Source organism: Lampetra fluviatilis, chromosome 27 (assembly GCF_964198595.1).
Source record: "Lampetra fluviatilis chromosome 27, kcLamFluv1.1, whole genome shotgun sequence".
NCBI classification, from domain to species: Eukaryota; Metazoa; Chordata; class Hyperoartia; order Petromyzontiformes; family Petromyzontidae; genus Lampetra; species Lampetra fluviatilis.
The window spans coordinates 695,001-721,540 of NC_136301.1; the positions used below are offsets into that span (position 1 = coordinate 695,001).

The 26,540-nt window shown below is 56.7% G+C and overlaps 1 protein-coding gene across 1 annotated transcript in view; it reads left to right on the forward strand.

Annotated features, from left to right (window-relative positions):
* LOC144942434 (anoctamin-1-like) overlaps positions 1-26,215 on the forward strand; it is a 46,144-nt gene extending 19,929 nt beyond the window's left edge. Inside the window, exons 9-27 of the mRNA XM_078869307.1 lie at positions 3,348-3,416; positions 4,106-4,236; positions 6,230-6,390; positions 11,752-11,834; positions 13,851-13,862; positions 15,833-15,940; positions 16,613-16,741; positions 17,786-17,857; positions 18,469-18,670; positions 19,106-19,217; positions 19,992-20,049; positions 20,372-20,472; positions 20,658-20,830; positions 21,575-21,727; positions 22,504-22,556; positions 23,958-24,142; positions 25,155-25,260; positions 25,610-25,794; positions 25,975-26,215. Coding sequence (XP_078725433.1) covers positions 3,348-3,416; positions 4,106-4,236; positions 6,230-6,390; positions 11,752-11,834; positions 13,851-13,862; positions 15,833-15,940; positions 16,613-16,741; positions 17,786-17,857; positions 18,469-18,670; positions 19,106-19,217; positions 19,992-20,049; positions 20,372-20,472; positions 20,658-20,830; positions 21,575-21,727; positions 22,504-22,556; positions 23,958-24,142; positions 25,155-25,260; positions 25,610-25,794; positions 25,975-26,215 — 2,334 coding nt within the window. The remainder of the gene's footprint in view (positions 1-3,347; positions 3,417-4,105; positions 4,237-6,229; positions 6,391-11,751; positions 11,835-13,850; positions 13,863-15,832; positions 15,941-16,612; positions 16,742-17,785; positions 17,858-18,468; positions 18,671-19,105; positions 19,218-19,991; positions 20,050-20,371; positions 20,473-20,657; positions 20,831-21,574; positions 21,728-22,503; positions 22,557-23,957; positions 24,143-25,154; positions 25,261-25,609; positions 25,795-25,974) is intronic.
* The last annotated feature ends 325 nt before the right edge of the window (positions 26,216-26,540 follow it).

Here is a 26,540-nt window from a genome sequence, read left to right on the forward strand (position 1 = left end):
CAGTAGAGCCCACGTGGTGGATCAATCCCGCGGTGTGATGCCCCTCCCCCCCGCGGTAGAACCCACGTGGGTGGGTCAAGGAGCGACCCCGCTTGGGGCCTCGGGAGACGCCGGTCGGCCCCGGCTGGACTAAGCAAAGTGGCAAGTCCTTAACTCGCTCGTGCAACGAGATGTGCAGCTACGGGTACAGCGTCAATTACGAAGGATAAGCGAGAGAGAGAAAGAGAGCACGTGCGGTAAGAGGTGCCTGCAAAAAGCGGTACAGCAAGTAGGTCTCGCGATCTACAGCTATGCGGATCGTCGCCGCCCTGTGCATGCCGCGGGTTCTCTGCGCGTCACAATAATTATTATCACCAAAAACATTCCTTTGAAAGGAAAGAAAAATTCCTCTGAAATTCACAATCCCCCCCACCACCCACAAGTCGGATGCTTTCGCGAATAACTGAAGCAACGTATTTTGTGATGATTAGCGTCAATGTCGCGTTACGGATTAAAAATAGTTTTCACGAACGAGGAGGCGGCAATGTCCACTTTGCGGCTCGACACCGACAGCTGTTTCTGGGAGCGCGCGTCCACGAGGGGGGGGGGTGGGGACAAGGGGGGGGCAGGGGGGGTGAGGGCGAGGGAGGGGGGCGGGGGGGGTAATTGGAGTGCGGGAGTCTATCAGCGACGGGGTTTGGTGGCGGTGGGGGGTGACGGGATGGGAGAGATCGCGGTGAGCCGATAGGCGAGAGGCGAGGGTGGTCGGATGTGGACGCGCCGTGAGTTGACGTGGAAGGCCGGGTAGAGGTGTGCGTGGTGATGTGGAGTGGGCGGGGTTACGTGCTGTATGTTGAACTTCGTTCGCACCGTACGTAGCCAACCGTGGGAAGGACAGTAAACTGAACATAAAAAATCACTTCTAAAGAAATCAGTTTGTCCATCACGATGTAAACGTGCGGAGCTCCACTGGCCTCCTAATATCGGAAGGCAGAGCGTTCCAGACGGCCGCGCGATGACGATGCTGTGGCCACCATCTCTGTTCGATGGCTCGCAGCCAAAAGCCGCGACTTGCGAGGAGGTGGTGGTGGTGGAGGTGGTGATGGAGGTGGTGATGGAGGTGGTGATGGAGGTGGTGGTGGAGGTGGTGATGGAGGTGGTGATGGAGGTGGTGATGGAGGTGGTGGTGGAGGTGGTGATGGAGGTGGTGATGGTTTATGCTCCTTGACGTTGTGGATGACAAGATGTGGGCGATAGGATGGGGGAGGGAGGGAGGGAGGGGTGGTGCATGGGGCTTCTCTGGACTATACATAGGCCAGCCGGAGCGTGCCTCGCCTGCAAAAAACCCGTGTGCCCCACGAGCAAGGGGCCTCCGTTTTATTTTTAAATCCCGAACCCCGCTGGAGCCCAGGTCCTGTTACTAGCGCCCCCAGTGACACCCCCGGCCCCCTATCCCCCCCCACCCGCCCCTCCCCCTATCCCCCCCACAACCGCCCCTCCCCCATCACCCCACCCGCCCCCTCCCCCCTACCCCCACTGGCACGTGGAACACGCGCGTGCCAGTGGGATATCTTGAATATTTATCTAAATATACAGAGACCGCAGAATTTAAAAAAAAACTCACACGGTGGAAATGATGAGGGTGATGATTATGATGAGTCGGGGGTAGTGTTGCACAAACACGATGATCACAATCAACACAACTCGACACGCTCGTCAATACACACTGTGGCCTTGTCATAGGCGACGTTTCGGGCAATGCAGACGAGCAGACCTGCTCGAGGGTTCGCGGCGAGTTGTCAGAGGTTTGTTTGTCTGCAACGCCCTTCCTCCCGACATGAGGAAACCACTGGGGCTATGCACTTTCACATCGTCATCGAGACTCACAGACTCATTTCTCGAGAACTGATTGTTGCGGGTCGCCTGTCGTCCTTCCCCCGCACCTTCGATTGGGTAAGTGACTTGGTGAGTGGGTAAGTGAGTTGGTGAGTGGGTGACTGAGTGGGTAACTGAGTGGGTGAGTGAGTGGTTAGGTGAGCGAGTGACAGAGTTGAGAGTCTTCACGACAACACGGCATCTGTGGCTCCACACAGTGTCCCCTATTGTTGATGCGACGGGAGCTGCACGCTGCTGCTTCTTCTCCTCCTCCCTCGTGTCTCCTGTCCAACCTGTGCGCGCGTCTTTTCCCAATATTCTGCACAGGCCACCGGCTTCTGGTGTTGGCATTGACAGATCTTGAGGGGTAGCATCGTGGGCGCTGCAGGGCATCTCGTGAGATGAAACACGTGGTTTGCTTCTCCTGACAAGCACATTGGTCGGTTGAGCAGAAGCCCCCCCGATGGAACTCGCCGTGTTTCGGCTCCGCGCCACGTGAGCCATTTGGCGTCGGGACCCAGATGCGCGAGCCCCTCCACTGGGGGCTCCACTGAGCCGCTCGTTCAGCGCGTGCGCAATCGCCACGTGGCTCGGCGATGGCGTCGAGAACGTAGTAACGGGTCACCCACCCCCTCGTGTACCACCGTGCCGGCCTTCATAGGTGCTGCTCGCTAACAGCACTTGCCCCAACCGCTTGTTGAGGCTATACGGGGGGATGTTGATTTTGTTGCAGCCCTTGCTGCCCATGCAATTTTGACGGAGACATCCCAACGCGTGCTTGTAAACAGGCGCGCGCCTCACCACGTGGGCATCGCGCGCCTTACCACGTGGGCGGCGCGCGCCTCGCCACGTGCGCGGCACGCGCCTCGCCACGTGGGCTGCGCGCGCCTCACCACGTGGGCGGCGGAGTGCTCGAACGCACGCAGAGTCTCGTGCACACCTCTATTCTGTTTGGGATGTATATGGCGCCCTGTGCAGTACTAACACGATGTGGGTCGTTAACCGTCGTGAATACGCGCTGTAACTTCCCTGTCGTGTAACGAGGGGGAGGCAAATGCACTGAGGTCGTGGCCGATGCTATGAGAATCCCAGTTGGCATGGTGATGCGCGGAAGGTCAAGATCACGGGACTGACCTTTGCCATTCGTTTCGAGCCGCGTGTGAGGATCGAGCTCAGGAGCGACATCCCCACGCGAGGCACGGCGTTGGGCGGTGGCGTTCGCGTCGGGTTCAAGGTTCAAGTTGAATTTCGTTCAAGTGGGGATGCAGATCTCGAGAGGCTGGGACACAGAGAGTCTCATTTGCAAGAGTGAACTTGGGGGGGAAGGGGAGGGGTCATTCAAATAACAAATTAAAATACAAAAACAGCAGCGAAGCAAACAGACATCGGTACAAAAGTGTGGCGCACATGAAGGAAGGCAAATGTGTTCAAGGATATAATCCGTGCCCCCCCCCCTCCCTCTGCTCCCTCCCACTGCGATGCCACCATTCCAGGTGCTGTACGAGGAGTGGGCGAGTTATGGAGTCTTCTACAAATACCAGCCCATTGACCTCATCCGGCAAGTTACACGCACCCTCATCACCCTCATCACCCTCATCATCATCATCACCCTCATCACTCTCATCATCCTCATCACTCTCATCATCATCATCACTCTCATCATCATCACCCTCGTCATCATCATCAACATCATCACCCTCATCATCCTCATCATCATCATCCTCATCATCATCCTCATCATCATCACCCTCATCACTCTCATCATCATCACTCTCATCATTATCATCACTCTCATCACCACCACCGCCGTCTTGGCCTACGGTCATCGTCCTTGTAAAGGAACGACTGCTTAGCTTCAATGGGGCCTTAGCGCTGGAATAGGGACTCAGTTCAATGGGTCTCTATGTAACTCTATGGCTCTCTGTGTAACTCTATGGCTCTCTGAGTCACATGGAGAGCCACAGAGTTACACAGAGAGCCATAGAGTTACACAGAGAGCCATAGAGTTACACGGAGAGCCATAGAGTTACACACGCGTGTCGTCCGGGGTGAGGCCGTGCGGCTGTGACATCAATGCCCCAAGCTCGTCATGATTTGCTCGTGAAAGCCTGCGTGTGTTAAACGAAACGTTTGCACATACTTTGTCTTTATATTAAGATAAATCATCTCCATGTATATATTATGTACTTGTATCTCACCCCCCCCCCCCCCCCCAACCGGCGTGGCGTGCTGCTCGGCCCTCCGCAGCAAGTACTTCGGCGAGAAGATCGGCCTCTACTTCGCCTGGCTCGGGGTCTACACGGCGCTCCTCATCCCCGTGTCGGCGCTCGGCGTCGTCGTGTTCGCCTACGGATGCCTCACGCTGCACTACGACATCCCCAGGTAGAGCGCCGACACCGCCGCCACCACCACCACCACCACCAGGGCCACCACCACCACCACCAGGGCCACCACCACCAGGGCCACCACCACCAGGGCCACCACCACCACCAGGGCCACCACCACCAGGGCCACCGGTTCAAATAATCCTCGCTGGTGTTGGTGGCCATGAGTGGGAATCAAAGTCGGGTCGCCGGGTCGGTAGCGCGGCTCCGCTAACCGCTGCACCACCACTCCCCCACCACTACCAACCACGGTTCCATCTTCTGGGTGGCAGCGGCAGCAGAATCCGCCCCGGGTTTTTCAGGTGTCCGTAATGAGAAGCGCACGGGGAGACTCCGTTCCGTTGTCGCGCCGTTCCCACGCGTTCGTCTGGGCGGTGTGGTGCCCCGAGATTTAATTTGATGTCGATTCGCCTTTGCATCTTTCATCTGCTGCTGTTAATCTCTATGGAAGAAGAAGACGTTTTCGTGACTGCAGGGATCCATACGCTTCGGTTCTTTCGGTAAAGTCACGTAGGTAGAAAATAAAATACATTAAATCACGACTTTTTGCACCCGAAACGTCGTGATTTAAGAAGAAGAATGTTCGATATTGGACATCAACCCCACTTGGCGCGATCTCAGCGTGGTCCACCACTGCCATCACGTGACCGGGGCGCGACGGCGGCGACTCGGTGGGGGCCACCACCACCAGCGGCGGGCCTTCTGCTGCTGCTGCTGCTGCTGCTGCTGGACGCCTGTGAAACAAGAGCTTCGTGGCTCATCAGATTTTCTTTCTCCAGGACAAATTAAGATTCTGATTCCGATTGACTTTCGGTCAAAATGGGAACCGTGTCGATGTTGTGTTTAGTCTATCATGCGATGTTAGACAAGCCAGCTTGCTGGCTGGCTCTGGTGGGTAGGCGAAAAAGTTTTGCTGACTGGCTGGGGGCGACGGACGGATGGTCTCCCGCATGCACGTCGTCATACACACACAGCGTTGTTGGCGGACCACGTTGAGTTGCCGCGCCTCTTCTTTCCGCCTCCTTCATCTACTCCAGCGTGTTCCTCGTTGCCAGGGGTAACACTCTATCCCAGTGTTCTTCATTGTGTAATGCGAGTGTAAATGGGGTTGTTGCTGGGCTCTGGTCCAATCACACGGCCCGGGGTATTGGGGGGCGGAGCCTGGTCTGCGGGGCGTGTGGGAGGGGCCACCGTTCACCTCGGCTCCAATGGGAGGCGAGGTGAATGGGGGCGGAGCCAGCGGGGTAGTATGGGAAGGCCGGATCTGACGATCCGGAAGGGGAGGAGTCAGGGTCACGTGGGGAGAATGTATATAAGTGGGAGCCCGGAAGAGATCGGGGCAGTCGGGGAAGTTAAGAGGCTGAGCTGCGTTGGGTGGTGAGGAAAGATCCGCGCCATCGGCCACGTGGCCGAAGGACCTCAGCACGCCATCGGCCATCGGAGTGCGGGAATAAAGGAGCTAACGGAGGAGCGTGCGTTCTTCATTGCAAGGGGTAACACACTATCCCTGTGTTCTTCATTGCAAGGGGTAACACTCTATCCCAGTGTTCTTCATTGCAAGGGGTAACACTCTATCCCAGTGCTCTTCATTGCAAGGGGTAACACTCTATCCCAGTGCTCTTCATTGCAAGGGGTAACACTCTATCCCAGTGCTCTTCATTGCAAGGGGTAACACTCTATCCCAGTGCTCTTCATTGCAAGGCCCCCACTGGCCACTGGCGGCCCCCCTGGTGGCCTTTAGCGCGTCCCCTGACGTGCGGCGTCCCCGACAAGACACACAGAGTGACAACACCACCCCATCATCACCCCATCATCACCATCATCGTCCTGCTGTCAAACCCAACATTGCTTTCAAACGTGCGGTGGCAGCCCTCGGGCTGATGACGTCTTATCGGCTCAAGTGCCCCCCCCCCCCCGCCGCCCCTGCTCTGATGATCGACGAACACCACTCGAGACCCTCCCCCCAACCCCCGCCCCTGTGCCCCCCACAGCACCGAGATGTGCGAGCGCGGCGTCAACCTCACCATGTGCCCGCTGTGCGACCGCCTCTGCGACTACTGGCGCCTCGACTCGGCGTGCGGCATGGCCCGCGCCAGCCACCTGTTCGACAACCCGGCCACGGTCGTCTTCTCCGTCGTGATGGCGCTCTGGGGTACACCACCACCACTACCACCACTACCACCACCACCACTACCACTACGACCACCACCACCACTACCATTACCACCACTACCACTACTACCACCACCACTACCACTACGACCACCACTACCACCACCACCACTACCACCACTACCACCACCACCACTACTACCACCACCACTACCACTACGACCACCACCACCACTATCACCACCACTACCACCACTACCACCACTACTACCACTACGACCACCACCACTACCACTACGACCACCACTACCACGACCACCACTACCACCACCACCACTACCACCACTACCACCACCACCACTACCACCACTACGACCACCACCACCACTACCACCACCACTGCCACCACCACTGCCACCACCACTACTACCACCACTACCACCACTACCACCACTACTACTACCACCACCACTACCACCACCACTACCACCCCACATGCTCTCATCACACTGGAGGAGGCCGCGTGGTAGCTGAGTGCGGATGGAGGGAGGAGAGGGAAGGAGGAGGGATGGAGGAGAGGGAGGAGAGGGATGGAGGAGACGGAGTGAGGGGGTGAGTGAGTGAGGGAGGCACCCGTCACGAGCCCCACCTCGGGCAGCTCGTGCTTGAGAGGAGTGTGCCCTGTCAGCTGCGGGCAGTGAGCGGGTGGAGATCGCCCACCTGACGCGATCCCCGTGGCGTCGTTCGCAAGAGTAGGGGCCACTGAGTGCCGGCGTCACGGTCAAAACAAATGTTGTCGCATTTTTACTTTAAGTAACGCCACAAAGTGACTCAGTGGTTTGTACGATGCAATCGACGCTCCCACCAGACTGCGACAACCTCGACAGGACACGCGCGTCAAATGATGGCCTTGGTGCGGTATATGATGATTACTTTTATAATGATTACTTTTGCTCTTGTTACGTTATCATATTCCCTCCACCCTGCAGCGAGAGATGTCCCCTTCAGTAGCTGCCACCACTGCCGACGGTATTGGGCTGTTGTCTATGAATCTCCATGTGTCTCTGTTGCTATCTGTGTAACTCTATGGATCTCTGTATGTAACTCTATGGATCTCTGTGTAACTCTATGGCTCTCTGTATGTAACTCTATGGATCTCTATGTAACTCTATGGCTCTATGTGTATCTCTATGGGTCTCTGTGTAACTCTATGGCTCTCCGTGTAACTCTATGGCTCTCTGTGTGACTCTATGGATCTCTATGTGACTCTGTGGGTCTCTGTGTGACTCTATGGCTCTCTGTGTAACTCTATGGCTCTCTGTGTAACTCTATGGCTCTCTGTGTAACTCTATGGCTCTCTGTGTAACTCTATGGCTCTCTGTGTAACTCTATGGCTCTCTGTGTAACTCTATGGGTCTCTGTGTAACTCTATGGATCTCTGTGTGACTCTATGGATCTCTGTGTAACTCTATGGCTCTCCGTGTAACTCTATGGCTCTCTGCTGTTGGGCTGGTGGTCATCGTCCTTGTAACAGAGCTGCTCGGCTCAAAGTGGCCTTAAGTCAACTCAAGTCAATTTGTTTTTCTTAAACACGTGGCGCCTTTTTGGCATAAATCTGACACCCAAAGCGCCACGCGTTCAGAGTATTTGGCTGCTATAAATGTACACATGATCGGCCACTTCGCATGAGAGGCCACTTCGCATTTGTGGCCAAGTCGCTTCTGAAAAATAGCGATGTAGATCAGTGGGGTAAAATAAACATTCACTCGTTAAAACACACGTAAAAATAATCAATTCTATATAGTTCACAAAATGTTTTTTTATATGTATATTAAAGGCAAGTTGTGGCTTGAAATACTAAAGTCTGAGTCTGGGTACGGAGAAATATCTCACCCAGATGAAAATCTTACGGTTTCCAGACGCACCCTCGTGGTGAGAGCCCCAAATTGTTTCGATATTAAATCATCTTTTACATTTGTTTGGGCGGGGAGAGATGTGGCGATGAATCAATACCGAACCCAGAATAGCCCTCGAGGGCGGCATGGCGTGTCTCCCGTCAGACTGCTGACCGAGGGGAAGTCTCGTGAAAGGTTGACATGCCACGCGTCACTCGCGTCTTTTGCTTTGGTCGTGAATTACTTCTGCTCGCCGCGGATCACATCTCGATGTATAAGCCATCGTAACCCCCCTCCCCAACTACACACACACAAAGATCTCCCGTGTAGCCTTGACACGGGAGATTACGAGCAGCACATAGGAAGGCTGGCACAGCACACGCTGTGATGATGATGGAACGCATCTCCTACCGCATAAAGCGAGGGAAACCTGTACGTCATCCTGTACGCCATCCTGTACGTCATATACAGTCCTGTGATTATACGCGATAGCCTCCAACCTGCTCTGGCATAATCACTCCCCACCCACCAATGCCAAACCCTCTCACCCCCCCCACCCCCCCAGCTTTCAGTCGTAACCCTGCCTCGAGTACCCCCAAACTGGCAGCATTCACCATCTCCCATCCCCCTTCTGGACCACCGACCCCACCACCACCGCCTCCTCCTCCCTCGCTCCCCTCCGCACGGCCGAGTGAGCCCCTTTGTGCTGCGCGCGGCTTGGGTTGAAGCGCTCCGGGTGCCGTGTCGCATCGCGAGCTCGGCCAGATCCCATTTCACTCAAATGGCTTCATCATCACGGCGGGGTGGGGAGGAGTGGAGGGAGGACGTGGGGGGAGAGGGTGGATGTGTGGAGGGGGCGAGGAGGAGAGGGCGACTTTCAGGGGACGCTGAGGATCGGTTTTCTCGTGAAGTGAAAGTCCCAATTAAACCCCCCCCCCCCCGGAGGCTGAAATTGCAGGTCGCCTTCAATATTTGATGGACGCAGGAGCTGTGGCTCGCGTTGATTGGGCAGCGTTTGCGCTACGCCGCGCTTATCGAACCCAGCCAGCCGAGTTCGATTCCCGCCCAGGGCCACCAACACCAGCGACGATTATCTGAACCGGTCTGGGACCTCCCCCTGGGTTGACTCAGCCTTAAGTGGGTACCTGGAGCGGTGTGTAAACATCGCCACCGTGCGTTAATGGAGGCCACGGCACTCGCCCCGTGTGGCCACGACCTGACGGGAATCCACGGCACAGAGCACTGGGAAGTTCTGTTCACGTGAAAGCCCCTCCAGAAGGTCAGGGCTGCGTGTTGGGCCTGGCCCTACGGGCCGCATGCCCCGTCGTTACGTGGATTGCTTTTTGTTGTTGTTGTTGTGGTCCTCCCGTGTTTTCCTCCACATGGAGAATCATGCGTGTAGATTATTTTAGATTCTTTTGCGGCTATAAATGTCCACGCGATGAGCCATTCCGATGAGTTATGATTTGTGGCCAGGTCGCTTCTGAAAAATAAGCTAATAGCTCAATGGGCTTTAGCTGGTAAGGTAAAAAAATAGCAACATTTTATTTGTATAGTCTAAGTGATTGTCTGTCCACTGACTGACAACCAGCGAGTCGTCTTCAGCACTCTCTCAGTAACAATGTCCTGCTTGTCAGTAACAATGTCTTGCTTGTCAGTAGCAATGCCTTGCTTGCCATGAATGCACCACATACTGCGCTGCTGATCTCGTCAAGGAGTATAAAACCACCATCACGCGAACTGCGCCCATCCTCGCAGCGGCTTTTGGCTGCTAAGCCATCGAACACCGCATCATCATCGCGCACTTTCAGATGTGCTTCTGCGGCCGTCTGGAACGCTATTCCTTCCGATATCAGGAAGCTACTGGGAGCTATGCGCCGTTAAATCATTGAGATTGACAAACTCGTTTCTTGAGAACTGCTTTCTGTGTTTAGTTTGTTGTCCTTCTCCCGCACCTCCCACTAGCACGGCTGGCTACGTACGGTGCGAAAGACGTTCAACATCCAGCCTTGCCTGAGAGCCCCGACCCGTGACGGTCTCTCACTGCGTCTCCAGACGCCTTTAGCAGGGTCCTGGTTAGCGATGTTGACAGATATAGCCCGGTGTGCCTTACCTGGTAAAATAACATCGTGAAAACATTAAATAAAGATCAAAATCACATCGCGAAAACATTAAATAAACATCAAAATATCATCGTGAAAACATTAAATAAACATCAAAATAACATCGTGAAAACATTAAATAAACATCAAAATAACATCGCGACAACATGAAATAAACATCAAATTCACATCGCGACAACATTAAATAAACATCAAAATAACATCGCGAAAACATTGTTTCAATGAGTTGAATAGTTCAACCGTCGCCCTGCGAGGCGCTGCGGCTGAAGGGCCTCGCCCGCTCTCCACGCGGCGATGGGGAGCAGCTCGGCCACGCGCGTGCACCACCACATCGTCGGGTTACGCGCGCGCGCGTGCGTCACTCAGCGCCCAATTGACCAATCAACCCGCGACGCGGCCGAGTGAGCCGAGCGGCGTCTCGATGCGAAAGGGGACGGAGGAGAATCGGCTGCAGGGAGGAGGCGCGCGGCCCCGCGATGCGGCCCCTTGCGGAGGGGGCTGCACGCGGTTTGGGAGTGAATGGCGAAGTGCCGTCGACCTCAATCGCCCGTGTCACCAGACCCCGATCTTCAGTGGCCGCGCACCGGCGAGGCCATTCGCACGTCCGCGTGGCACGGTCGACGTGGCACGGAGTTGGCCGCCCTTAAGAGAGTGGACAACAACAACAGCAACAGCAAAAGTAAACAAATCACTTTAAAATAAATATACGAATTAAACGAACCTATTTTGTCTCTTGACCAGGTAATGCCCACTGAGCTATTAGTATATACTTGTTCAGAAGCGACCTGGCCACAAATGATAGCTCGGCCAAGTGGCTCGTCACGTGGACATGCAGAGCAGCCAAAGTAATCCAGACACGCTCAAGGCGTGCCTCTCGCAACGTGGAGGGGAGAGAGACCGCGAGCATCCTGGAAGAGAGCCGTGCGACTCCGCGGGGCTCTCCTGTTCGCACAGTAGCACAAGTCGTGTATGTAGCTACCATACATATACTACATATGTAGTAGCTACTACATATGTAGTAGCTACTACATATGTAGCTACTTCATATGTAGATACTACATATGCAGTAGCCGCACTTTCAAGGGCCCCGCGCTAAATGCTTTCAAGCTATCAATTCCGGTTCAGTGATTCTGCACTTTCTCTATTATTATAGTACTATACCCCCTTCAACTTTGACGAACGACTGGGTGTTTAAGGTTTGTCGTATTATCTGGCTCTATAACAAATGAGAAATACAATTACTTTACCATGCGAGTAAATAAATAAAAAATGTGTTTTACTATTTACTTATTTATTAATTTAGGGCCCCTTTACAACATCATGCTCCAGGCCCCGCACTCGCTTCACCCGGCACTGCCCCCGCGTGTGTCTGTGTGTGCCCAGCGGCGATGTTCATGGAGCACTGGAAGCGACATCAGATGCAGCTCAACTACCACTGGGACATGGCCGGCTTCGAAGAGGAGGAGGTAACGCGATGGAGCACTCGCGCGGGGTCATCGGGGGTCACGGGGGTCACGGGGGTCACGGTCACAGATGTGCACGGGCAGGGGGGGAGGGGTCACGACACCCCACTCGGTGTACCGCCGTCCGTCACGTGATTGACGCACGCGGTCTCGGCACAATCTGCTCGGCGCTCTTCCCTGCGAGGCCCGTGGGGCCCCTGGCGGCCTCCAGTGCGGCCCCTGGCGGCCCCTGACAATAGCCGGACGTGACGCCAACCCCGTGCAGGCAGCGTGGCGGCCCTCGTCACACTGATGGTGTCTTATCGGCGACAGTGCACACCCCTCCCCCCCCCTGAAAGTGAGTGAATGCCGCTGCTGTAGACGAACCAAATGGAGAATTCAGGGACACCTCCCCCCCCACATAGGAGCTCAAGGGGCCCCTGAATCGTGAAGATGATAAGACAATTTAATCAAACTGGGCTCTTGTCGCCGCATCGCCACGGTGCCTCGTAGGCCGCGGGCTCCTGTGCGTTGGTGGTCGCCCATCCCAGCGCTGTCCAGTCTCGACGCCTGCTGAGATTGCAAGGTCCGACGGAAATGGGCCAATTCCCCGTGTGGTTGAACACTTCGCTGTGTGTGTCCACACAGTAGGGCAATCGGCTTTAATGAGGTCTACCTGCACGAGAGATAAGACAAAGATCCCCCGTGTAGCCTGAACTGACTTTTAGGGCAAGTGCTGTTCGCGAATGTCACCTATGAATGCCGATACGGCACACGAGTGGGTGGGTGGCCAGCACCACGCTCGGCCGCCTTTGTCTCCCCAGTAGCGATGTTTACACACCGCACCGGGTACTCGTTTGAGGCTGAGTTGGGGAGCCACGCATGCGGTATGCATTATTACCCGCCTATTCTCTATCCACTGCTGGATGAAGTGTTGGGCAAATATATGTGTGCGCGTGCGTATGTACGTGCGCACACGCACACACACACACGTATGTACGTACGCACACGCACACACACACGTATGTACGTGCGCACACGCACACACACACACGTATGTACGTGTGCACACGCACACACACACGTATGTACGTGTGCACACACACACACACACGTATGTACGTACGCACACGCACACACACGTATGTACGTGCGCACACGCACACACACACACGTATGTACGTGTGCGCACACACACACACACGTATGTACGTACGTACACGCACACACACGTATGTACGTGTGCACACACACGTATGTACGTACGCACACACACGTATGCTGACGCGGCGATACGTCTTGCACGTGGGATCCGCGCTCGTATTCGATTGGCGATTCTCGATCCACTGCTGGATGAACATGTTGCGTATGTATGTGCTTGCGCTTGCCTATTTTTGTGTATATATTACATTTTTGAAGCGTGATGCATAATGCATCGGTGCACACGCGCATGTCAACTCAACACACTCGTCAATAACACACGCGCGCTCTGTGTGTGTGTGTGTGGCCTTAAAAGGAAAATACATAGTAGGCGACGTTTCGGGTAACGGCCCGTCGTACCATGAGAACCATTTTCCCAAGAAAGGCCATTACTTGAAATAGGGCTATCGCCTGAAACGTCGCCTATATTCTATCTGTGTTCCGTCTAATGCAACACAGCGTTGTTGACTCGAGTTGAGATGTTTGTGCATAATGCAGTCCGTGTTTGTACACAAAATTCGACTGCTATGCCAAAGTGTTCCAACGCAGTGTACACACGTGTGCGCACGTGTGTACACACGTACGTGTATACATTTGTACCTGAACGTGTGTACACGTGTGCGCGCGCGTGTATATGTATGTGTGTATTCACGTGTGTGTGTGTGCACGTGTGTGCACGTGTGTGCACGTGTGTGCATGTGTGTGTGTGAGTGCATTGCTTGACTGTGTAACGCGCCTCTCCGCTTGTGTTCGACTGAATGCCCCGCCTCGGCAAACGGCTTTGCCCGCTCTAACGCGCCTCGCCTGGCCGTCTGGCACCCGCGTCGCTCTCCCACACAGGGCCTCGATCAGGTGCGCTTAGCACACATACACACGCACACACACACACGCGCATGCACACACACACATGCACACACATGCACACACATGCGCATGCACACACATGCACGCACACAAATGCGCATGTACACACGCATGCACACACATGCACACACACATGCGCGTGCACATACACACACACACACATGCACATGCACACACACATGCGTTTCCACACATGCATACACACACACAAATGCACGCGAGCCCACGTATCCACATATACAGACACGTGCGCATGCACACACACACGTGCGCATGCACACACACGCATGCACACACACACACGCACATACATACATACACACACGCATGCACACACACACACACGCACGGACACACGCACGCCAGCCCACACATACATCCGCCGGCGTTCGTTACTAAGTTGCGGTGACATGACCAGGGCGCCTGTGCCAGGCTAGGTGCGCCTTGAGGCCAAGTGAAGTGTTGATGACTAGCTGCTGCTGACAGAAGGTCCCGGGACAGGTCCAGGTGGTTTGGGTTTACTAGACAGGTTCAGGTGGTTTGGGTTTACTGACTGCGATGATTTGCACCACCTTTGTTCCCCACTGTGCTCACTTGCTCTATTTTATCCACCCTGCGCCCCGCTCATTGTTGTGAACGTCGTTCCACGTGTACATACAAGACAAAGATCCCCCGTATAGCCTGAACAGACTTCTAGGGCAAGTTCTGTTAGCGAGTGGCACCTATGAATGCCGGCATGGCACACCAAGGGGTGGGTGGCCAGCACCACGCCCGGTCGCCTTTGTCTCCCCAGTGGCGATGTTTACTACACACCGCTACACCAGGTACTCCTTTGAGGCTGAGCCGACCTAGGGGAGGTCCGGACCAGTTCCGATCATCGTCACCGGCGTTGGTGGCCGTGAGTGGCATGCAAATTCGTGCGTTTCGAGTATTTGGCTGCTATAAATGTCCACGTGATGAGCCACTTTGTTGAACCATAGGGGTGGCCAAGCCGCTTCTGAAACATAACGACGCAGATCAGTGGGGTATTCTGCATAGCTCAGTGGGGCCTTAGTAGCTGTGCAAATAACCACGATAAATTGTCGTCGTTTCAAAGTGGCCAAACGTCGCCACCTGGTGCCGACTGAGCGCAAGTCATTCCCTGTCGCCGACAATGAAGCGATCGTTCTCTGTGTGCTCTGACGAAGGGCCATTGCCCGAAGCGTTGTCAATTATGTGCCTGTTTTATGTTATATATAGGAGGCGATGTTTGTTGAGAATTTGAAGGGACACATGTGCAGGGTGGCCCAACAGTCAGGACTCGTAGGGTTTATTGTATTTATTCTAACCCATCACATTATAGGGTTGTTTAATTTATTTTAACAAACGCTCAAACGGACGTCCGTTAACATTCATGCATGGTGCACGAATTCGATTTTGAGAAATAATTTGGGACTGTTTTGTCAAATGCCTTTTTATTAGCATGCACACAAAACCGACTTGAGTCAGTCATATCTCTGTTTTAAAATGTCATCTGAAAAACTAATAATGACAACGGGTAAAGTAATAACTTAAATATCAAACAATCAACATATATCAATGCCGGTGTTAGAATAAATGAAATAACCCTACGTGTCCCAGACTCTTGTGCCATCCTGTGCGATGGTAATACTAATAACACCCACAGCGCACACCCAGCATATTGGTGATCATGGGAACAACACACGTGTATCACAACACGTGTGTGTAGTTGTGTAGCTCAGGCATATTGGTGATCATGAGAACAACACACGTGTGTGTAGTTGTGTAGCCCAGGCATATTGGTGATCATGGGAACAACACAAATGTATCACAGCCCGTGTGTTGTTCTCATAACAACCCAAGGTATCTGGGAAGTGGCGGTTGAGACCCCTGACCTGCTGAGCCACCGCGCCTCCACTCGAGGCTGCTCCTCTCCTCTTGCGCGTGGCCGCGTGTAGCCGCGGGGCCCAGGAGCTCTCGGTGGCCATGCCGAGGTCTGCTGCTTGCTGGCGCTCGCCACGACCAGAGCGGGCTTCAGGAGTCGGATCGAGTCCGTGGCGTCCTCCGTTGAAGGAGCGCAGATTACAAATTGTGGACTGTTTGGCCCATAGTTGAGGTTACGTGGCACCACAATCGCACTGCTACGGCTTTTATTGAAATGTCCATTCATGGAGGAGATGTCGCGCAGCAGCATCGGCCTGGCCATGATTCTTGTGCTGCGATGTCTTCAAGGAGGACGAGGTGTGCGATGACGTTTTGGCGTTGGTATTCTGGACGTTGATGGGGCGCGTGTGTTGTCTGGTGGTGCTGGTGGTGCTGGTGGTGCTGGTGGTGCTGGTGCTGGTGGTGGTGCTGTTGCTGGTGGTGGTGGTGGTGGTGCTGGTGCTGGTGGTGTTTCTGGTGGTGCTGGTGGTGGTGCTGGTGGTGGTGGTGGTGCTGGTGGTGTGTCTGGTGGTGCTGGTGGTGGTGGTGCTGGTGGTGGTGGTGGTGCTGGTGCTGGTGGTGTTTCTGGTGGTGCTGGTGGTGGTGGTGCTGGTGGTGGTGGTGGTGCTGGTGGTGGTGGTGCTGGTGGTGGTGGTGGTGCTGGTGGTTGTGGTGGTGGTGGTGGTGGTGGTGCTGGTGATGGTGCTGGTGGTGGTGCTGGTGTTGGTGGTGGTGCTGGTGTTGGTGGTGGTGCTGGTGGTGGTGGTGGTGCTGGTGCTGGTGGTGGTGCTGGTGTTGGTGGTGCGCGTGTGCAGGACGCGGCGCGCGTGGAGTACGAGATGAAGCTGCGTGAGGTGTGCAAGGGCAAGGAGGGACAGGCGGTGAGTGCAGCTGTGGCACAGCGGGCGGCGCGCTGCGCTACAAACGCGGCGGCGACCCCCAAAGTTCGGTTCCCCGCTCACGGTCAACGCCGCTGACGAACGTCCGAACCGGTCATGGTGACCTCCCCGAGGTCGAACGAGTCTTTGACGACTTCCTGCTGCCGTGTGTCGATATCGGCACTGGGAGAGGCAAAGGCGGCCGGTGCTCGCTGACAGCACGTCACGTGTCCCAGCAGTCTCTGTAAGGCCTACACGGATATCACTCGACACTCGATTGTATTTCGGCCGGGAATCAAACTCCGAGAGTCCCACCTGGGTTCAAGGTGCAGTAGCGCTAACCACTGCACCACCGCTCCCACCGTGTGAATGAACAGTTCTAAATTCACGTGAACTTTATCGAGTTATAATCAAGCTCGTGCACGTGCTAATCCACTGCAGTGTACACGGTGTGTCCTGTTCTACAGCTCCCGAGTAACTTCGTGGCATTCGCTATGAAAAAAATCATCATCCTAAGTTAAATGTAAATAGTATCTTCATACGCGCAGGTGTGCCCTGTTGCAATTTTCATGAGATTTAAAGTAAAAATATTAGTAATTATTTTGAACTGTATAGTTGTTGTTTGTCGATCGCTTTGATTGACGTCGTTTCGATATTCGTCGTCGCACCTCTCAGGAACTCATCCCCCCCCCTTCTCCCGACGTAAACCGGGGTATGCCTGTGGTTGAAAATGTGAGTGTGCTTGTGTGTGTGCGTGTGTGTGTGTGCGTGTGTGCGTGCGTGTGTGAGTGCGTGTGTGTGTGTGTGCGTGTGTGTGTGAGCGTGTGTGTGCGTGCGTGTGTGTGTGTGCGTGTGTGTGTGCGTGTATGTGCGTGTGTGTGCGTGTGTGTGCGCGTGTGCGTGCATGTGGGAGTGCGTGTGTGAGTGTGTGTGTGCGTGTGTGAGTGCGTGTGTGTGTGTGCGTGTGTGTGCGTGCGTGTGCGTGTATGTGTGCGTGTGTGCGTGTGTGTGTGCGTGCGTGTGTTTGTGTGCGTGTATGTGTGTGTGTGCGCGTGTGTGCGTGCGTGTGTGCGTGTGTGTGCGTGTGTGCGTGTGTGTGCCCCCCGCTAGAGTCACGCCAAGTTGACCTGGCGTGACCGCCTGCCCAGCTACTGCCTCTCACTCTCCTCCGTGCTGCTCATGGTGGGTGAACGAGTCACGCACGTGCCTGGGCAGCGGGGGGGGGGAGGGTTCGGAACTCTACAAACGTCGCCCCCCCCACCTGTCCCCACAGTGCCAGCCGTGTCCATGCAACGATTGCATTGCAACTGAAAAATCTTAACATACATTTTATTTGTAAAAATAAACCCCATTTCCGTGGCGGAAGGGTCCTTCTGAATACTGACCCCGTGACTCAGCCGCTATCGGGTCAGCTTGGAGGAGGGATTGTAGGCGTAAGGCACTACCACTAGGAGTACAAGGTACGCCGATCCATAAAAACACAACGGTACTATCCCACATGTTCCTGTAATCCGATAGTTGCCGGAACAGCGAATCCGACTGTGAGGGCTAAATGGATCGGTGGTCTTTCCTCCGCACACCTCCTCACTCTGGGTCCCCTATCCACGTGACCCACGTCTCCACACTCCCCAATCACCACGTGACGTATTCTCACCCCGTGCACGACCCATGCCCCCCTCTTACCACCCTCTAACCAATACCCTTAACACGTGCCCCGTGCCCTGTACCCACTACCCACGCCCGTGCCCTCTACCCGTGCCCCCCCCCCCTCCCCAACCCGCGCGCCCACCCAGACGGGCGTCACCTTCTCCGTGCTCGTGGGCATCATCCTGTACCGCGTGAGCGTCGCGGCCGCCATGGCCGTGAGCCCGAGCGAGGCGACGCGCTCCGGCTCGCGCGCCGTCGTCATGGCGACCGCCGTGCTCATCAACCTGGTGCTCATCCTCGTGCTGGACGAGGTGTACGCGGCGGTGGCGCGGGCACTCACCGTCATGGGTGCGGCAGGAGCGGAGGCTGCGCCTCGTCGTCGTCGCGACCGTCACCTCGTCGTCCGTGTCCTCACCCATCGTCAGCCATCGTCATCGCTCATCGTCGTCACGAGCCGTCGTCGCTACCGTTACCCCATCATCTGCGTCATAACTCCTCGTCATCGCTCATCGTTATCATTATCGCGACCATTGCTACATCGTCACGATCATCGCTGGACGACGTCAGTACCGTGTTTGTATTTCACCAGGATAGGATGGCAGCGATAAACGAGCTCCACGTAAACGTCACCGTCGTGTATTTCCATCGATACGCCGATGCAAGGTCGCGTGCCTGCGCGCCGTGCACACGTCACAGTCCGCACCGCGACTGACGTTCAGTCCACGTCTCATCCACTCCTCGGGCCCGACTCGAACCCTAACCCTGCCACTCCGCTGCGTGCAGAGGTCCCGCGCACCGACCGGACATTCGAGGAGCGGCTCATCTTCAAACTCTTCCTCCTCAAGTTCGTCAACTCGTACACGCCCATCTTCTACGTCGCCTTCTTCAAGGGCCGGTGAGAGTCACCCCCCCACTCTCCCCCCCACCCCCACTCTTCCCCCCCCCCCCAGCCTCTCTCCCCACCCCACTCTTCTACCAACATCCCCTCACTCTTCCCACCTCCACTCTCCCCCTCCCCCTACTCTTCCACCCACCTCTCCCCACTCTTCCCCCCCGCTCTCGCCCCCCCTCCCACTCTGACCCCCCCCCCACACTCTTCCACCCCCCCCCCCCCCCACTCTCCTACACCACCCCACCAATGGTAATGTCGATTCTATGTTTCGCTGGTGAGCACTAAAACAAAGACACTTCCCGAAAGATGTCAGCAAGGTGGCAACGGCTCGGGGAAGCCCTTTTGTGAGAGGTCATGACCTGTCCAGTGACCCCTCTACTTGTTCCATCAATAAGGACTATTGCCCGAAACGTCGCCTATTATATATTAATACAAAAATTAAGACTACGGTGTTATTGACGAACGGTTTCACTTTCTCGCGAAATGTTTATATTGTAAATACGAATCGCTCAACTCTAACACACACGACAAAGATTCCCGTATAGCCTCACCAGACTGTTGGGGCAAGTGCTGTTCGCGAGTAGCAGCACCTGTGATGGCCGGCACTCGTGGCACTCGAGGGGGTGGGTGGCCAGCACCACGCCCGGCCGTACACACGCACGTGCTGCTGCTGCTGTTGTTGTTGATGTTTGTGAAACTCAACGCGTTCGTCTATTGGCCCTGGCCATGATGAACCTCTGTCTCTGTGTCTCTCTCTCTGTCTCCCTCCGCGTGTAGGTTCATGGGAAGGCCCGGAGACTACCTCTACACCTTCCACTATTTCCGCATGGAGGAGGTGAGCGACGCGTCGTCATTCAAACTCCTCGTCAGACGAGGGGACGGCCCGGCAGGGTTTCAAGGCCCCTCGCAACCCTCGCCGTGACCCCAGCCTCTCTCTCGCTCGCTCGCTTGCTCGCTCACTCCAACCGCTCACCTCCACCTACCTCGCCTCACCTCGCACCACAAACCGCTCACCTGCCCCCCACCCCCCCACCCCGTGTCTCTCACCCCCCACCCAACCCTCACCGTCCCCCCCCCCCATCCCCCGCCTTGTCTCCCCCCCACCCTCACCTCCCCCACTCCCCTCGCCCGCGACCCCCACCCCCCACTTGGCGAAGTGCGCGCCGGGAGGGTGCCTCATGGAGCTGTGCATCCAGCTGAGCATCATCATGCTGGGCAAGCAGCTGCTGCAGAACAACCTCTTCGAAGTCGGCGTGCCGTGAGCAGCGCCCCCACCACCACCGCCACACGCTCTCACACCCCCCGCGTCCCCCCCACACTCTCCCCACACTCTCCCCACACTCTCCCCACACTCTCCCCGTCCCGGCGCCCCGTGATCGCGATCGTGGTTGTGCGGTCGCGTCGTCACCCGCCGCGTGCGTGCGTCCGGACTTCGCATCGCAGGAAGATCAAGAAGTTGCTCCGCAGCATGAAGGCCAAGGACGAGAGCCAGAAGTCGAGTGGCGAGCAGGCGGGGAGGCGCGCCGCGTCCACGTCGGGGAGACCGCGGCCACGCTGGGAGAGGGATCAGGAGCTGGAACCCTTCTCGGGACTCACTCCCGAGTACATGGAGATGAGTACGTGGACACGGGTCTCGAATGACCCCCCCCCCCCCCAGCAGCTGTCTAGATGCTGAACGATGATTTTGTGGGGTTACTGCCTCTAAGCTGGACCCACAGAGTGACCGGGTGTGGAATGAAGAAAGAGGTCGCACACTCCAAGTAGACCTGATGATGATGACGATGACGATGATGCATGCAGGCAGTGATGAGAAGAAAACTCCAGGTCCTCCGGTTTTTCCTTCCACATTTTAAATCAGCATCACGCGTTTCCAGTATTTGGCTGCTATCAGAGGTGTGGACTCGAGTCATGTGACTTGGACTCGAGTCAGACTCGAGTCATGAATTTGATGACTTGCGACTCGACTTGGACTTGCATAACAATGACTTTGTCCCACCTATGAGATGTGGACTCGAGTCATGTGACTTGGACTCGAGTCAGACTCGAGTCATGAATTTGATGACTTGCGACTCGACTTGGACTTGCATAACAATGACTTTGTCCCACCTCTGGCTGCTATACATTCCGCGTGTTGATAAGCCACTTCGTTGAGCTATCATTTGTGGCCAGATCGCTTGTGAAAAATAACTGTATAGCTCAGTGGGTTTTGCTGGGTAAAATAAAAATAAAAATAAATCACTTTATGCATGCGCTCGCCACATCCGCCAGCGAGCACTTTTCCCAATTGTCCCGTTGAGGCTACGTACGGGGGGGGAGGAGCTTGTTTTGATTGTTTGTCGTTGTGCGCGTGCCACCCCCAGTCATCCAGTTCGGCTTCGTGACGCTGTTCGTGGCGTCCTTCCCGCTGGCGCCGCTCTTCGCGCTGCTCAACAACGTCATCGAGATCCGCCTCGACGCAAAGAAGTTCATCACCGAGCTGCGGCGGCCAGACGCTCACCGCGCCAAGGACATCGGTGCGGCCGCCCCCCACACCCAAGGCGATGCCACCACAGCAGGACACAGCACACAGAGCCACTGAACAGCAGAGCGGGACACAACACACAGAGCCACTGAACATCACAGCGGGACACAACACAGCCCACCGAGACAGCACAGCGGGACACAGCACACACGGAGCCACTGAACATCACAGCGGGACACAGCACAGCCCACAGAAACAGTACACAGCCCACAGCCCACAGAGCCACTGAACAGCACAGCAGGACACCGCACAGCCCACCGAGACAGCACAGCGAGCCACTGAACATCACAGCGGGACACAGCACAGCCCACCGAGACAGCACAGCGGGACACAGCACACACAGAGCCACTGAACATCACAGCGGGACACAGCACAGCCCACCGAGACAGCACAGCGGGACAGCACACACAGAGCCACTGAACATCACAGCGGGACACAGCACAGCCCACAAAAACAGCACACAGCCCACAGCCCACAGAGCCACTGAACAGCACAGCGGGACACCGCACAACCCACCGAGACAGCACAGCGAGCCACTGAACAGCACAGCGGGACACAGCACAGCGAGCCACTGAACAGCACAGAGAGCCGCGGCTGCTCGTCTCCACGTCGCGGCGCCTCGTTGCTCCACGTCCGTGACTCCGCCATGCCGGGGCGTCGCTCGCGTGCCTCGCCCCATCCCCTCTCTCCCGTTCGCCTGTCCCCCCCCCAGCCCCACCACGCCAGCACTGACACCCCGACGTGACCCCACGTGTGTGCGCGATGCAGGCATCTGGTACAACCTTCTGCGCGGGCTGGGGAAACTCGCCGTGATCATCAACGTGAGTCGATGGCTTCGAGCTTTTGGCGTCACTCGGAATATCTGCCGAGGCATCTGTGGGGTCACGAACTTGGGAATCGGAATGTTCATTGACGCCGGAGGAATCCCCGACGAGAGGTCCCTGCCCGGCGCAGCCGCTAGATGCCGCTGCAGCACGAGCAGTGGATCAATCGGTCGCGCAGGGGGCGGAGGTGCGAGCAGGCACGAAGCTCTGAATCGGAATGGTTATTTATACCGGAGCTGGAGGAATCCGATGAGATCTTTTTGTTTTGTTTACAAAGTCCAGGAGGGGCACGGGGTCAGAACGTTACAGCAACAAACACAATACAAAACATACAAAAGGAATGTGAAATATAGGAAATGTAAACAATTCACTTCTAAATAAAACAAAATGATTTTTTTTATCGCACCGCACGTAGCCAACCGTGCTAATCGGAGGTGCTAAGAAGTTCAACATACACACATAGACACACATAGACACACACATACACACACACATACACACACACATACAAAGATCCCCTGTATAGCCTTAACAGACTGTAGGGGCAAGTGCTGTTAGCGAGCACCTATGAAGGCCGGAACAGTACACGAGGGGGTGGGTGGCCAGCACCACGCCCGACCGCCTTTGTCTCCCTAGTGGCGATGTTTACACACCGCACCAGGTACTCATTTGAGGCTGAGTCGACCTAGGGGAGGCCCGGGACCGTTCAGATAATCGTCACTGGTGTTGGCCGTGAGCGGGAATCGAACTCGTGTCGCCAGGTTCATAGCGCAGCGCGCTAACCGCTACACTACCGCTCCCCACACACACATACACACACACATACACACACATACACACACACATACACACACACATACACACACACATACACACACATACACACACATACACATACACACACACATACACACATACACATACACACATACACACATACATACACACACACATACATACACACACACATACACACACACACATACACACACACATACACACACATACACACACACATACACACACATACACACACATACACATACACACACAATGCATGCTCAATCAGGATGCGCGACCCTGGTTAAACCATTTAGACCTTGTTACTCCAGCGAAGCTTAAACCTGAACAAAACAAAGCCAAAGACGTAACCCAAACAATCCGAGACAAACGTGAACACTGCACGTAAGGTGCGAAAGAAGTTCAACATGCATATGGAGGGTGGGTGGGTGGCCAGCACCCCTCCCGGCCCACCTTTTGTCTCCCTCGTGACCAATATTTACGCAGCGCCGCGACCCCCGGGCAAGGTACTCCTCATTAGAGGCTGAGTCGACCTAGGGGCGGGGGCCGAGGGCCGGGTTCTCACGGTCGCCTGACCCCCCCCCCCCCCCCCCCCAGGCGTTCGTGATCGCCATGACGTCGGACTTCGTGCCGCGCCTCGTCTACCGCTTCGCCTACAGCGCCGACGGCTCGCTGCGCGGCTTCGTGGAGAACTCCCTCTCCGTCTTCAACACCACGCACTTCCCCGAGGGACGACGGCCCCCCGACGACGCCCCCGGGGCGCCGCCCGACCTCGTCTGCCGGTCGGTTGGGCGGGCGGGCGGGAGCGGTTCGCGGGCCCGGTGGCGATCGCTCGCTCGCTCACTCGCTCGCTCGCTGGTGCCACTCGCTCACTCGCTCGCTCGCTGGTGCCACTGCCGCCGTAGAGGGGAGCTTCTCCCTGGAGGGCACCGCTCGAAGGTCGCGATGCCTCGGGAGCAGTGGAAGTGCCCACACTTTGCCCCACCGCACACGTGGCCGGACCGTTACGTGGCCTGCGTCAAACGCCAAATTGCGCATCGTAACATTGGCCGCGAGAAGCCACTGCGGCCGCTGCTGCCGCAAGGCGTCCCGGGGAGACATTTAATGGACAAACTCCCCTCGTCCGGAACGGCGCCGTTGACTGCATCGCGTGCCAGGTGGCGGCAGCGTCTCCGTGTGCGGTGCTAACTCGCTGAACGCGCGCGGTGGGAGCACCACGCGTCTTCGCTGGAACGCGGTACACAGATCGCTATAATGGAGAACGTGCACCGTTGTAATGTGGATCTCTAGAACGCAGAACGTGCACCGTTGTAATGTGGAACACGATAACGGAGAATGTTCACCGTTATAACGCAGAACACGCACCGTTCTAATGTGGAACACGGACCCCGATAACGCGGATCGCGCCCCGTTATAACGCGTTTTTTGAGCGGTCGACGACGAACTACTTTCTCGGGCTGCGCGGCCGAGCGGTACAGTGATACAATACAGTGACACGTGTGCCCCCGTACAGTAACATCGTGACCTCTCCAGACGTGATCGTCATTACATTACTCGTGGCGAAATAGATTTTGTCCTACGCGCTTTTCGCGAACGCATCTCCCGCGTTAAACGAGGACTGCACACAAATCTGCAGCGTAAGGGGGGGGGGGGCGCCCCCTCGCGCTGGAGGTGAACCCTCACTGCTGGGCACGTGTCGCAGGACAGCGTCGAGGCCAGTCAAGAGTCGAGGCCGCAGCGGCCGCACGAGTTGACCGTGCGTCTCCCCCCCCCGCCCCCCCCCCCCCCCCACAGGTACAAGGACTACCGCGAGCCGCCCTGGTCGCCGAACGCCTACGAGTACACGCGCCAGTACTGGGCGCTCCTCGCCGCGCGCCTCGGGTTCGTCATCCTGTTCCAGGTAGCGCGCACGAATGTCCCAATGGGTCTGCGTGTCTCCGTGTACGCGAGTGTGTGGGTGTGCGTGTCTCCGTGCGAGTGTGTGGGTGCACGTCTCCATGCTCCCACACAGGACACCAACGCGTCCCGACGGAGGTTCATTCGCTGCTTGTTAAAGACGTTCGCGAATCGGACTACGGAACAACGCTTTGCCTTGGAGCTATCGCAGTCCCGTCTTCTCTCGCCTCTCTAAATGTGCCTTGTCTGTTTATTTCCCTGCTTTCCACACGCGGTGGCGCATCGGTGGGGATCTACGGATGAGATCGCGCCGCTTGACAACTCGTCGCCGTGTTGCACCGCGCGGCGAGCAGAACCTGGTGATGTTCCTGAGCGACTTCGTCGACTGGCTCATCCCGGACGTGCCGCCCGCGCTCGCGCTGCAGATGAAGCGCGAGAAGGCGGTGCTGGTGCACGTGCTGCTGCGCGAGGAGGCGCACGCGCACGCCCGCCAACAGCAGCTGCACCAGAAGCTGCACCAGCAGCCGCCGCCCTCCTCGCAACAGCAGCAACAGCAGCAGCAGCAACAGCAGCAGCAGCAACAGCAGCAGCAGCCGCGGCAGCGATACCCCGAGCTTGACAAACCACCGGATCGGCCGCAGGAGGTGCCGTCCGCCCACGGCGCACGGTCGTCGGAGGCGGCGACCGCGGACGGGGGACCCCCGGCCCACCCCCCCAGGGGCCCGGCGCTCCCCGCGCCTGCCGCAGCCGCCGCCGCGGGGGAGCCGGCCACCTTCCCCTCCCGCCTGACGCGCCACGCGTCCCATCGGCCGTCGGGGGCCCGCGGCCTCGCCGCCGGGGGGGCCTCCCGGGCGAGCGTCGTGCGCAAGGGGGGGTCGGTGCGGGCAGCCCGGACCGCCGAGCCGGCGGGCGGGGCCGGCGGCGGCGGCTCGCGGAGGCACTCGGAGTTCGTCTCGTGAGTCGCTGCCCCCCCCCCCGGCCCCCCCCCCGGCCCCCCCCCGCACCCCCAGGACCCCCCCGACCGCCCCCCGACCTCCCCCCCCCCCCCCCCCCCCTTGGCCGTCGAGGTTTTGGACAAATATCAAACTGAGGAGGAGGAAGAGGATCGGATGATGAGCCCAGAGCAGCGGCACGGCTACGTACGGTGCAAAAGAAGTTCAACCTACATGCGCGCGTGCGGCATGTAGCGGGGTCGCTTGTTCACGTGTGCGCGCACGAGGAATGTACCTGGAGCTACCTGTGCCTGGGGCTACCTGTATCTGGAGCTACCTGTGGCTGGGGCTA